General features: G+C 39.2%; 1 protein-coding gene across 1 annotated transcript; it reads right to left on the reverse strand.

Moving 5' to 3' along the window:
- Window positions 1–12,244: 12,244 nt before the first annotated feature.
- Window positions 12,245–14,271, reverse strand: LOC127496318 (C3a anaphylatoxin chemotactic receptor-like). The gene has a single exon (XM_051864214.1). It carries the CDS (start codon window positions 14,260–14,262, stop codon window positions 13,423–13,425), a length of 840 nt encoding a protein of 279 aa, XP_051720174.1. The 5' UTR covers window positions 14,263–14,271; the 3' UTR covers window positions 12,245–13,422.
- Between the last annotated feature and the right edge of the window lie 287 nt (window positions 14,272–14,558).

Here is a 14,558-nt window from a genome sequence, read left to right on the forward strand (position 1 = left end):
GCGGCAGTAAGGTTTACTACAGTGGTGAGTGGCTTCAATTTATTCATGGAGGGAAGGATAGCACTCACCATGGGACGCGGAGGACGGGTTGGGCATGTGGAGAGTACATGCCCAGGTAAACCACAGTACAAACATAAGTTCAGGGTCAGCCGCCGTTGTCGCTCTGCAGACGATAAACGAGAGTTTTCCACTTGCATGGGCTTGTTGGCTGGTTCTGGAGGGCTGACGGATTCTGGCCGACGGAGGAAGGTGTTAAACAGCGACTGGCCCTGGTGTTCTTCTATACACGACTGCATACGGGTGGCGAAGCGGATGGAAAGCTGGATGAAGCGCTCGAGGCCAATGGAATCCTCGTATGCAGCGAGATGCAACTGCACCCGAGGATCCAACCCTTGTCGATAGGTGGTAATTAACGCCTGTTCATTCCAACCACTGGAGGCAGCTAGCGTTCTAAACTGCAAAGCATACTCATTAACAGACATGGAGCCTTGTTTCAGGTTGTATAATTTCTCACCGATCAAAGAGTCGGACGTTGGTTTCCCGAAGACCTCTCGGAAATGAGCAACGAAACCAGAATAGGATTGTGTGGCTGGGCTGTTCTGAGACCAGATGGAGTCGGCCCACTGAAGCGCTTTGCCTTGTAGGTGAGAAATTATAAACGCCACTTTGGTAGTTTCGGTGGGGTAGAGGTGCGGTTGCATCTCCAGGACCAGTGCACACTGCAGGAGGAATCCACTGCAGTCCTCCGCCGAGCCAGAGTAGGGCGCTGGTTTGGCCATGGGACTGGCGTGAACCGGCGGTGAAGGAGTGGAGACGGTGTTTGCGGAAGTGATCGCTGGAGCTGGTGACGGTGAGCTGGAGGTGAGTGCTCGGCGCAGGGCGTCCACGAGCTCTTGGAAAGGATCCGGGTGACTCATGCTGGTATCAGGCTGTTATGGTCCGGTCTTCTGTTACAACACAGAAGGGACTGAGGCAGATATAACAGGCAAGGATGTTTATTGATACCAGCAATCGTGAAACAGCAGTGCAGGTGAATATAACGTGAAGTAAATGATGAAGTAGAGAGTGCAGATAAGTTATACTGTCCTTGTTGATTGTAGAAGCGGGGAAACTTGGAAGACGCTGGAGAAACTTGATTGACCCTGTTTCTTGATTGGTTAGATCGCTTGTCAATCAAACTCCCGGCGAAGGGTTTTCACATGCACATCGATAATAACGGACTCTCGTCTCATGTGCCTAATGTAGGTTACGACTCCTGTATGCCTCGTCCATCAAAACTTTACTAGCACGACACTGGTTTGCTTTACAACAGGGAGATGCAATTTGCGCATCATATGCTCATCCAGTGGTTGGCTGTTTTGAGCTGTTGTTCAGACTTCCCAGAACGATTTGAAATGGCTTGGGCTGCTCCGAATAGGAGAGAGGTTGTGCTTTGAAGCCAAATACAACATTCTCTCTCTGATGAATTGGCTGGGTTTTCTCTGCATTAGGGCTGTTTTGGACCGACAGTTTGAATGCATTTGCTTACTGGATCTTTGGACTGAAAACTTGCAGGAGTTTATAGCATAAAATGTTCTGATCAAAAAAAGAGGAGTGGAAACATGGCCAATACTTTGAAAACCCCTTGATTAGGTCTTAAAATCCTTCTGGAGATGCTCAACAAGCTATCTATGTTTAGATCTCTGTTTTTCATGGAAATCTTGAGAACAATGTGTTGTTCTAGAAATCGGACTGAATTTCAAGCACAACTGTCAGAAAACAAGACACTAATTGTCATGACAGAATTTTAATGATGTAGCAAGAATGAAGAGTGTGAAGACATGAGAAAATCATATTGCAAGTAATGTGCTTTAAGATTCCACGCAGAAAAAATGAATCATGCACTTATAGGGTTTATTCACATGCAATTTTAAACAGCAGTTTTACAAGATTTACATTTTTAAATCTTAGTTTGGTATATTTACTGATTTGGCGCTTTTTTCGGAAAGCGGCCAGCTCTGCGCTCCCCGCTGTGCGTGTCCCGCTGCTGCTGAGGCAGCTTGGTGACTTCACTTGTGGGGTTCGCAGATGGACCTGAAGCAGGGGTTTGAGACGGCTTCGGCCCTTTCTCAGCCCTCAACCTCTGGGTCCAACGCTCTGCCTCGGGATCCGGAAGCCCGCTCCGCTGCTTCTTCCGCCCCGAGCGAGCCGTTGGTGTTGAGCGCGTCTGGTTCTGAGGAATTAGATGTGCGCAGCATTGACTGTGATGTGAGTGATTTGGGTGACTCGCCAGCCCTTTCACCACAATATGAGGAGCTGTTGGAGGTTGTGACTCGTGCTGTGGCAAAGTTAAATATCGATTTGCTGGCCGAGAAACAGGAAGCGCTCATCAAGTTTACTTTTCTTCCGTGCTTCCTGTTTCTCGGCAGTCAGCTCTACAACTTCCATGTCGGGGCTTACCGTTTTTCAAGGATCTCCACACCGCTGTCCCCTGTGGTTCTCCCTATCTCATCCAGCTCCCTTGGGACTGGATGCCATGGTACAGCCATGCCCAAGGCTTCAGCTGTATGCATTTCCCCCGATCGCTCTGCTCCCGGGAGCTCTAGAGAGAGTTCGTCAAGACGGGGTCAGGCTGCTGCTGATAGCCCCGTTCTGGCAGGCCCGAGTTTGGTTCTCGGACATAATAGCCCTCCTCGATGGCCTCCCGTGGGAGATTCCCTAAGACAAGCTGGGGGCTCAATATTTGACTGTATGGTGTAGGAGGTGTCAATTTGAGCCAGTTAATTGCCCAGTAGCTTCAGTGTTGGAGTTCCTCCAAGACCGCTTCTCTGCCGGTCTTTCACCATCTACACTAAAGGTGTGTGTGGCGGCCATGTCTGCCTTCACCGCACCTTTGGATGGTACATCATTGGGGAGACGCCATCTTGTGACTCGTTTCCTCCGTGGAACCTTGAGGATGAGGCCTACGGCTCAAGTCAGGGTTCCCTCTTGGGACCTGACAGTGGTTTTAGAAGGGTTATCCTTGGCACCCTTCGAGCCGTTGGACACAGCTTCTGACAAGTGTATCACTCTAAAGATGGTGCTTTTATTAGCGATTACACCACTCAAGAGAGTTGGGGACCGGCCTATAGTCCTTCAGGCCTTTCATCCTCCTCAAGTGTCGACCAAATGTGAGAAGCTATGGTTGCTCTGCCCTGTCAGGGCCCTTGAGATATATGTTAGAAAAACATCTCAATGGAAAAAATCTGATCAACTGCTGGTATGCTTCTGGCACCCTAAGAAGGGCTGCCCGGCTACCAAACTATGGGATTAAATTTCTGCCAATAGTTTTGCGGTCACGGATCAAAAAATAATAAGCGTGAATCAAAAATTTAAAAACACATGTAAAAATATATAGCACAAACTTAAAAAAATAATGCAAAATGATCAGAATGGCAAAGAACGTGGTCACGGATAAAAATATAATAAGCGTGAATCGAAAAATTAAAAGCACATTTAAAAAAATAACAAGCATGAATCAAAACTTTAAACACTTTAAAAATGATATTGCACAAATCTTAAATTTGTATTTATGTGTTCTTAAAAGTTGTTTCCTTGCTTTTATTACTCTTTATTGTTCTTTCTGCTCTCTTACATTTTTTGCTCATATTTTACTCTTTTGTGCGCTTGTCTTGTTTTCTCTTTGCTCTTCTTTCTACGTTTTGCTCTTGTGTTTCCAAATGTTGCAGTTCAAATTTCATGTAAATTAGGCCAGGCTTAAGCATCACCATTGGTCCACTAGTTCTAGATTGACAGCTCCTCCTCTAGCCAATCAATCGAAGAGAGGGAGATGACATCACATCAATGCGACTCATGGCTACTGATGCTCACACTCATACAGGGGAAGATAACTGTCACAGCTGGCAATTTCTGAGCTGGGGTAAAATCTTTCTGTGGCAGGACACCGTTACAATGTATATGTACCTGCAACTCGACCTGTCACCGGTATATACGTCTACCTGGACAATCTTTTATTGTTAAATTCACAATCCTAACGGCAACCTGTCACAGTTGTGCCTGTCTGACGATCCATCACTGTTATATTCACCTTTAATACACCTACCACTGGACCTGGCGCTGGACCTGGCACCGCGAAACGCAACTGCCACTATGCACACAACATCACTCTTACGTGTGCCTGGCTCGTCTATACCTGTTATGTTACTGTTAGATATTTTTAGTATTCATACAATAATAATAATAATTAAAGCTGCAAGCAGCAATGAAAGGGCCCTCGCACCCGGGCTCACCGCCACCCATTGGCCTTAGGAAAACAGTGAACAGTGGGCGACATGAATGTAAGCAAGTAAATACAGGAGAATTATGGCAAAGTCATTTCAAAGTGCCATAAATCCTGCTGCTAACAGGTGGCACTTTGACTGTAACTGAATATTGCCATGTAGATGTCTTCAGGTCAGGACTCTTATCAAACATGTGAAGTTTGGAGCAGATCAGACATTGTATGCCTGAGTTACAACAACTTCCTGTTTCGTGGCGTTAATCGCATACTTTAGCACTTAGCCAAGTGCTGCATGATTTAACATGTTTCTAGTATGTGTGGTACTTCATGGCATGTGTTTCTGGGAGTGAATTACAGTGCAAAGCATGCCATTTCCGTTTGCCAGCAGGTGGCGCTATGACTGTCACTGAATATTGCCATGTAGATGTCTTCAGGTCAGGACTCTTGTCAAACACGTGAAGTTTGGGGCAGATCGAACATTGTATACCCGAGTTACAACAACTTCCTGTTTCATGGCAAAACATCGAACTTTGTCAGGCCGCCACGGACACGCCCTTCAGCAAAAAGTCTAGATCTTCTCAATTTAACATCTCAAAGGCCTTTAGATTAGACTGACCAAATATGATGTTGATCTGATTAAAGCTCTAGGAGGAGTTTGTTAAAGTACAACATGTGGAAATGGCAAAAACTGCACAAATTTTGCAAAGAAATTTGAAAATATCTGACTTCCTGTTGGTTTTCAGATTTTGCTCCAAGAGACTTTTTTGTAGGTATTGGGCTGTTACATGTGTGTACTGAATTTCATACCTGTACGTGAAATGTAGCATCAGGGGCACTTAATTTAAATTTTGTAGGTGGCGCTATCGAGCCATTTTGCCACACCTAATTCTCACCTAATTTTCACCACTTCTGACGCGTGTGCAAAGTTTCGTGAGTTTTCGAGCATGTTTAGGCCCTCAAAAATGCGATTCATTTTGGAGAAGAAGAATAATTGGCTGAGCAATTACAATAGGGCAAAGAGCTTAGAACCCAAGAGGCGACACTTTAATACTTTTTGGGCAACAGCCACTAGATGGCGCGCCGGTAGCGCGGCGGCCATTATGGGGTGAAAATACTAACTGGACCATAGAATCCTTCACATCTTATGCACCCAAAATCTACGAATTTCACTGCCAAATCAGAAGCGCAAAAGAACAGTTTTTTTAATTAAGTCACCAGTAAATTGTATGGCTCCTACAGTAAATGTTGTATTGTCTTATATATGTTTTATTTTACCAGTTGTGGAATCCAACCATTCAACCATCTGCATCTGAGGTAACGTAGTTAGCTTACTTTATTGAGTATTTCCATTTTATGCAACTGCACACATTTATTAATAGTAAATTAATAATTAATAAATTTAAGATCATCATGTTTGCAGCGAACAATATATTTTAGACCTATAGTGGAGTAATAGGAATAATAGTATCTCTGAATTGAAATATATATATTGTATGTTTTAATGGATCACACTACAAACATAATGATCTTATAATACATGATGCATTGCTGTGTCCGTTATTGCATAATTCCCAATTTTGGACACTTTTGCTTTAACTGACATTAGACAACACTGCTAAATCAAGCTGTTATATTCATATATTGTCCAACATTCCCAATTTTTCTGATGTCCTTAATTTAATTTAATTTCATATGTTGTATTAATTCAGTGTTTATAATACTTGAACTTCAAAGAATTTTAACCCAAAATGGACTGGGTTTCTAGAGAGCAAAGGTTTTGTGAAAAAAAAAACTGGAAGACTTAAACACAACGTGTGTAAAATAAACTGTAAAAAGGATTTGATGATCACTAGTGATAGTATTTTATTCTATGTTGTCATCATTCAGGTTGGATTTCAGCTTTAATGTACTTTTTTTTTTTAACAAAGCAGCTGATATTACCATAGAAACTAGTGGACTGCCGACTCGCTTTCACCCTAAAATGGCAGAAACGCAGGGCTGCTGCTGGGCGCCGATGTTGCAATGGAACGTTCTATTGAGTGTCGCTTCTTGTTAGTGTATATTCTTTGAATAGGGTCCTCACACCATCGGTGCTCGGGCCCTAATAATAATAATATGCTTGCTTGTTGTCTCTTTTATTCATGTCTTTTGCACAAGAGAGTATAACATATGATACCTACCTTACTAATATATTTGCTTGTGAATTACATTTAAAGTAAGATATGCCATCGCAATTGTTTAGATCAGTAGTTCCCAAACTGGGGTACGCGTCCCCTTGGGGTACATGAGGTGACAGAGGGGGTACGCGAACAAAATGCCGAATTTTGCCGTTCATTACAGCGCTGTTCTGTACATTACAGTCGTTCTGTACCTGCAGATTTAGCACTTACTAGCATGAAGAACAATAGCCTGGGCTGGCACAAAACGTGTATAAATATCAATTTAAGATTCAAACTCTTGACACAAAACATAGCCTACCTTTTGTGAGTTCTTATTTTTAATGTAATGCAACAAAAGCAACAGCAGGATTACAACACAGCGGTGTTTCGAGAGCGAATCTGCAACTTTGAACGAATCGTTCGTGAAAGTCATGATTCAATGATTCATTCATAAATACAGCCACTTGCTTCTTTGAATGAATGACTCGATGACTCACGCATTAAGACAGTGACTTACCGCCATCTACTGCCGGTTTTAGTATTTAAAATAATCACTTTTCACGTTTTTAGCATTATTTAAAACATTATTAATGTTGTAAAGGTATTCATAAAGATTAAAAAAATGCACTAGAAAGTCAATTTAGGGGGCAAAAATTGTCCGTTAATGGAAATTTTTTCAATCTAAGTGGAAGAGGGGGGGTACGCAGAAGGTTGGTAAATGCCTCAGGAACCACTGGTTTAGATCATTGTATATTGCTCGTAATTGTAAACTGTCTGCATATTTTGTCATGTATTGTTTTCTTGTAAACAGATTTATAGATTTTGTCTTCCATGTACAGTATGTCATTGACAAGGGTGTTGGTTTATGAATTTTAACATATTTTAACACTGAGATTATACAATTATAAAGTTAAGCAATAGCCTTCACACCAGCAAGAGTGTTTTCCCCAATATTAGAGCGACTGCAAATGTTTATTGAGCTGTTGTATAAATCAATATAGCAATAAGTTAATTTTGAGTGTGTTTTTGCACTATTTTGATGAAAGAAGTATCAAACAAAGCCACAGCAGAACAGCGTCGCTCGTCTCCGAGCAACACAGCAGTGTTTCATCAATGAATTCCCAATTTGAACGAGACATTTGAATGAAAGAGTCACTCATAAAGACAGTAACTTTCCGCCACCTACTGGCTATTTAAATTCATATTTCTATAACATGGATGGGCAATGTCGGTCCTGGAGTGCAGAGTTTAGCTTCAACCCTAATCAAACACACCTTAACCAGTTAATCAGTGTCTTCAGAATTATTAATACTATAGACAGCTGAGTTTTTTTTTTTTTTTTTTTTTTAATCGGGGTTGGAGCTAAACTCTGCAGGACAGCGGCACTCCAGAACTGATGTTGCCTGTCCCTGATCTATAATTTAGTTTTTAAAGCTATATTTAAAACATTAATCTTATAGTATTGTGCAATTATGTAGTTATGTAAATAAACACAATAAATGTGTGAATAAATCACTGCATATTAAATCCACATGTTTCTGTGATTATCTCCTCTGTAACACTATTGTAGTCAATGCAGAGATGATACATTGAGTCTTAGAATTAATTTACCAGGTTACCTATGATCGTTTAACAACAATTAAGAAGTATATTAGCTACAGTAGCCTTAGCATATTAGCATCATGAGCCAAGTAATATTTTAACACCAAGTACCATATATTATGAACATAAAGATTAACAATCATAACAAGACCGCACATTAAAAAGAGTATTTCAAAAAGAGGAATTATTTGTCCATAGTTCAGATAACTTTACAGCTTGAAAGTCCTTGTAAAGTTTCAAATTAAACTGTTATCTTCCCTGTATGAGTGTGAGCATCAGTAGCCATGAGTCGCATTGAAGTGATGTCATCTCCCTCTCGTCGATTGATTGGCTAGAGGAGGAGCTGTCAATCTAGAACTAGTGGACCAATGGTGACGCTTAAGCCTGGCCTAATTTACATGAAACTCGAACTGCAACATTTGGAAACGCAAGAGCAAAACGTAGAAAGAAAAGCAAAGAGAAAAACAGCACAAGCGCACAAAAGAGTAAAATATGAGCAGAAAATGTAAGAGAGCAGAAAGAACAGAGTAATAAAAACAAGGAAAACAACTTTTAAGAACACATAAACACAAGTTTAAGATTTGTGCAATATCATTTTTTATGTGTTTAAAGTTTTGATTCATTAATTTTTCGATTCACGCTTATTATTTTTTGATCCGTGACCACAATACGATTGGCGGGAATTTGATCCCATACCAAACCTACTATAAGCAGGTGGATTGTAGAGGCTATTTCTATGGCATACGAGGTGCGCACCCTGCCTTCACTTCTGCCCCTTAAAGCCCATTAACACACAAAATATGGCACCGTCTACTGCTTTATTGTCAGGGGCCTCCCTCCAAGATATCTGTGATGCTACGGGATGGTCCTCCCCACACACCTTCATCAGGTTCTATAGTTTGGACCTGCCGGCCACGCCGGGTTCTCAAGTATTCATGTCCTGAGCTGTGCCTTAATTGCTTCACACCAGGACAGTATGGCGATGTGGGTATATCGTTCCCCAAAGTGTCGTCATGGCGACGCAGCGTCTCATTCCCTCGAAAGGGCACGTCTCAGGTTACGCATGTAACCATGGTTCCCTGAGAAGGGAACGAGACGCTGCGTCCCCTTGCTATACTTCCTGCATGCATTGGAGCGGCTTGCTTCAGATCAGTAGGCTGAAACAGCTGTGTTTGCCGGCTCCTTTTATAGCTTCACATTCCGCCGGAATACGTCACGGGATGACATTGCACCAATCAAGATTGGAATAGTTGCACACGCCTTCAGGAGAGCTTACACTGAAGGTATTCCCCAAAGTGTCATCATGGTGACGCAGCGTCTCGTTCCCTTCTCAGGGAACCATGGTTAGACGTTTTGTGCCATATTTCTGTAGTTGCAAGCTATGAACTATGCACTAGAGCAGTGGTTCTCAACCTTTTTTGGGCCAGCGCCCCCTATCCATTATCCAGGTCCCTTACCGACACATAAGCAACATATAAAAGAGTTTTTTTTTTTTTTAATTGACGCGACTAAACCAAGTCAAGCGAAGCATAAGAATATACAGAACAAGAATAAAAACTTATAAGTAGCTATAAACAAGCCAAAACGAATTAATTTGAAGCGAAACTGAAAGTACAAACCGGTGTTCTCACGCAGACTACCTCTCTCGTTCGGCACGAATTCAAATGTTTCCATATTAGCAATGTATTTGGATGCTGAACTATCATTTATTATGTAGACTAGGATTTGTACTTCACTCTGGTTTCAATATCGACGAAAAAAATCATCCTCTTCACATAAGCAAAAATGTGCTTGGCAGGACCAGTTTCAGCGGTGGGCACGCTGAACGGCACATATAGGATACTACGGAGTATTTAAAATGAGCAGTGTAATTTTTTTATATGTTTGGCTGACTGTATTTTATTTAACCAATGAACAGGCTGCGAGGCGCCGGCGCGATCACTTCAACTGATTCCTATACCAGCAGAAACAACTTAAATACTCCGTAGTTTACAGATATGAGTGAGACATCATTCGATACTGCAAAGTTTACCTTTATTTGTGTACACTCAACACTAACAACAGAACATTATGCTTTTGCAAAATAAAGAAAACAGGATGCGCTTTTTGCCATCTCAGTTTCCTCTCCTTAATTTTGTTTGTGGAGCGCCGCGCCTCACAAAAATGAATCAAACTCAGCAGCATAGGCTAGCCTACCATTTGTCACATAGTTTTTTTCTTTTGCTTTGTTAATCAATTAAGTCAAATATATTTTGTTTATTTATTCATTTTAAACTATGAATTTATGAAAACAAATTTTGTTATTTTTATTTTATTTTTAACATAGGCTAACTTACACAAAATATGATTCCTGTCAACCCATTTTTAAGTCTTGTGACACAGGGTTTGAAAACGTGTGATATAAAGAATACATATAAACTTCAATGTTTTATATAAACTATAGACATATAAACTTCGATGACGATGTTTACTGAAACTTAAGCGTGCAAGTTGCATGCTACGCATTATATATTGAAGGGAACTTGTGATGGAGACTTCAGAGAGAACTATTTGTGTTGTTGGACATCGTTTTATTAAAATGCTGTGAGGAGACGCAGAAGAACTGATGAAATATGGATGATTAAACGCGTATATGCCCATACACCGGCAGCCTCCACATGAACGCGCTCGCGCACAAAATGACTATAAACATCTGCATTGTTGAGGGCTGTGTTTGTCAGACTTTGTTGGGCCTAATGCTAATGCCATGGTGTTTTACGCACAAATGGTCACTACACACCATGAGTAGCCTGTCAAAAAATTGTTTCCATCACCTTAACGCGCATTTGAACTAACGCAAAACTCAAGATAATCTGCGTCTGCATATTGAATTTCTTTGATAATTCTGACATTATTATGGGTATTATATTATGTATGGAAGAATAGGAATGCAGGATTTGTTGTGACACCTTATAAACCGAAAGAATAAGGAATAGCATAAATCAATTTAATTAAAACATAAAAATGTAAATGAATAAATCATTTTAAAATGGACAAATGAGTAGACATTTAAAATTGTTGTGTAATACTTGTTTTATGTTAAATGTAAAAAATGTTAAATAGAATAGATACAATTAATTAATTACAAATAGAACAATAAATTAATAAATAGTAGACCTATTTTAAAAATAAATAGACATATGAGACTGTTTATTCACATGTTTAAAACATAGTTTAATAAAGCCAGCATTTAAAAACACTTTGACAGTTTTTTTTCTTCTTTTTTTTTTCTTTATCCATTTGAAAATATAGTTAAATATGCTATTATAAACTCGTAGGGGCAACAAATCAACTTCCGACTCTCTCCCATACGCCACTCAAAGTACATAAGATGCTGTCATTGGACAGTAAAAAAAGACCGTAGGCAATACGGTCATTTAAGCAGTAATGTTTGCACTTATGCATTTTTGCACTTATTGCAAGAAGTTGCTTACATTAATCTTACTTTCGAAAAAAATAAATAAATACAATCATGATTGTTCAGGAAAAATATGTTGTAATTATAGGCCTAAATACCTTGGTATCAGCTTGTTTTCATCAATGGTATAATTAATTCATTTAAAATTTATTTGGTTTGTCATGATTAATTTGTGTTCATAATCAATAAAATAAAATTTAAAAAACTCTAACAAGAATAAATACATATGAACTAGAAATTTTATTGTAGCCAATTATTAATTATTTTTAACTATCTTAAAACTATCCAAGCAGCGTTTCGCGCTCAGATGTGACTGCAGAATTAATACATTATCTAAATGTGATTACAGAATATATTTAAATTATCCATCAAATTGTCATTTTCTCCTTACAGTCTTGCGAGTTAACAATAATGCCTGCAGTAAATTACTTGGTGAACAAAGAAAACATTTTGGCATTAGGCACTGGCATTAGGCCTAGTTAATGCCTAAAAATGTTAAAGTTTTACCTTATAAATAGAATTTAGGCTAGTTTAATTAATTTTAAAATTCGTCACCGGAGTGAATGGGAACATGATTTATTGAAAATATTTGAAAATATAAGTGGTTCTTAAGTCAATACTTTTTTAATGGCTTGTCGACTTTCCATTCCTCCGCTGCGTGATTCTAGTCAGCGCTGGATTGTTGTCAGCGCGAAACACATTTTTGTGCACGTGAATTCTTGTCAGCGCTGTTCTATGAGTGGAAAAATAATCGATGCAAAAGAAACGATACATAACTTACATGTCGCATTGAACTGGCAGATTTTAGAATGTTGTATGCAATTCCTTTGCAAGTAATAACAAGTTTAATCTTGTCTTGCCTGGATCTTTGGTGTAAACTCGTGAACGCCCCCCAAGAACACCTGAACGCCCCTCTTTCAAAAATCTTGCTTCCAACGCCTCCCGTTGTTCTCTGAACGCCCCCGTTGAGAAACACCATAATAGACGAAAAATCTAATAAATTAGAAATGTAGGTGTTTTTTTTTTTTGTTGTTTTTTTTTTTAAGAATGACTATATAAGCCACATACCTTTTTGTGATTTGCTTAAATGGGAAAAGACAGTGGTGGGCGAAGTACACAAATCAAGTACTCGAGTAAAAGTTCAGATATAAAATATTACTTATAAATACTAATTTTCATTATTACTTTAGTAAAAGAACAAAATTAATTGATTTTTAATAAGTATTAAAAGTAAAAAGTACTGATCAAACTGTTTATTTATTCTAGCCAGTACTAGTCATTAGTCAGCAATTATAAAAAAGATTAATGCAGACATTTAATACATGTTGAGCTGCAAATAAGCAAACCTTTTATTCCATTACAAAATTGTATTATACATTTTTCTTGTTAATAATACACTTTTACGGCAGATTTATTTCACAGATAACTGACAATCAGGACCTAAATATGACTTGATTTACAATTCAGCATTAGTAACTTCCTTTTTGTGCCATTCAAGCTCAATGCGCAAATAGCAGCATAAACAACAGAACATGAGGATTCACACATCGTCACATCACACACCTGCAGAGCTTCATGCAGTACAATTATACAGAAGGAATAAATGGGCCTATTCGCGAAATACATTTAACTTAAATAACAGATTAACAAAATGAAAGATAAAATAGTGCGACAAGTAATAAATGGCAGTTTTGGTTTATTTTTGTGACACACTCCACAAACAAGTTCACAGAAAGGACAACAAGAAAGTGGCATATCTTGATTGTTTTCTTTATTTTACAAAAGCACAATGTTTTGTTTTTATTGTGAGTGTATGCAAATTAAAACACACCCTTTACAGTTTCGAATGACATCTTATTCTGTATGACCATAAATTATGAGTGCTTTGTTTGTCTTTATGTGGCTAGCAGCTGGAAGGCATAGATGGTGGTATATTTTGTTTGCTTTTAGAAATCCAAATGATCCTCAGCAAACGCCGTCTCCAGCACCAGCTGCAGAGACTGTTTAAGCTTCTTCTTGAAATCATCACACATGAACACATAGAGAATGGGGTTCAGACAGCTGTTTAGATAAACCAGGCAGGTAACTACAGCTTGTGTTTTTAAAAAAACCTCTTTAGCAGATCCACTCAACTGATTCTTTATTGTACTTATGTAATAAAATCTGTGGACATGAAAAGGAAGCCAGCATATGAAAAAGGCCAGGACCACAGCTATAATGACCCGGTAAGACCTGAGCTGATTCTCCTTTTTGAGACGTTTGACTCGCACGCCGATAGCTATATATGAAGATGCAATGATCAGGAAGGGGATGACAAAGCCCACTATGAACGTGTATGTGACCAGAAACTTGTAGTATTGAATAGAATAGTTACACATTACAGGGATGCAGCAGCTGATGGATAAAACCCACACAATCATGCAGATGATTCTGGCTTTGAATATGGTTCGATTATTACGAGACCACACGATCATCCATGTGCACAGGCATCGGTCCAGACTAATAGTCATCAGCATTAAAATGCTAGCAAATAAAGTTAGGTCAGGTATGACATAGAAAAACTTGTATTTGAAGTTACCAAAGAGGCAGCTAATGATTTCAGTTAAGGAGAAGATGAAGTCTGCAATCGCCAAGTTGAGGAACCAAATGGAGTTGACTGTCGTCTTCATTTTGTAACCAGTCACAAATATGACAAGCCCATTTCCAATGAGACTTACAACAAGGATACATATTTTGCTGATCTTAAAGCCTAAGGAGATCTCTGTCTGCACTGTAGAATTGTCCATAGTGAATCTGGTCACATTTTGAAATCCAATAGTAGTGCTTGCTACACGAAAACAAGAGAAAAAATAGTTAGTTTTGGTTTCTGGTATCTGAATATTTTTTATGCCACATTTTACATTTCACATCTATCCCAGGATGCCATACGGAGCCTAGAGTTTAACACTGTCATTAATTTATTTAATTTTCTATTTTAAGTTACTATTCTGCAATTTCCAGTAGATAACAGGACAGCATTACAGGATAATTCTTTCATTTATTGTCCTATATTTCAACGGCATGTTGTAACGATTAGTCCAGA

This window comes from Ctenopharyngodon idella, chromosome 15, assembly GCF_019924925.1.
Source record: "Ctenopharyngodon idella isolate HZGC_01 chromosome 15, HZGC01, whole genome shotgun sequence".
NCBI classification, from domain to species: domain Eukaryota; kingdom Metazoa; phylum Chordata; class Actinopteri; order Cypriniformes; family Xenocyprididae; genus Ctenopharyngodon; species Ctenopharyngodon idella.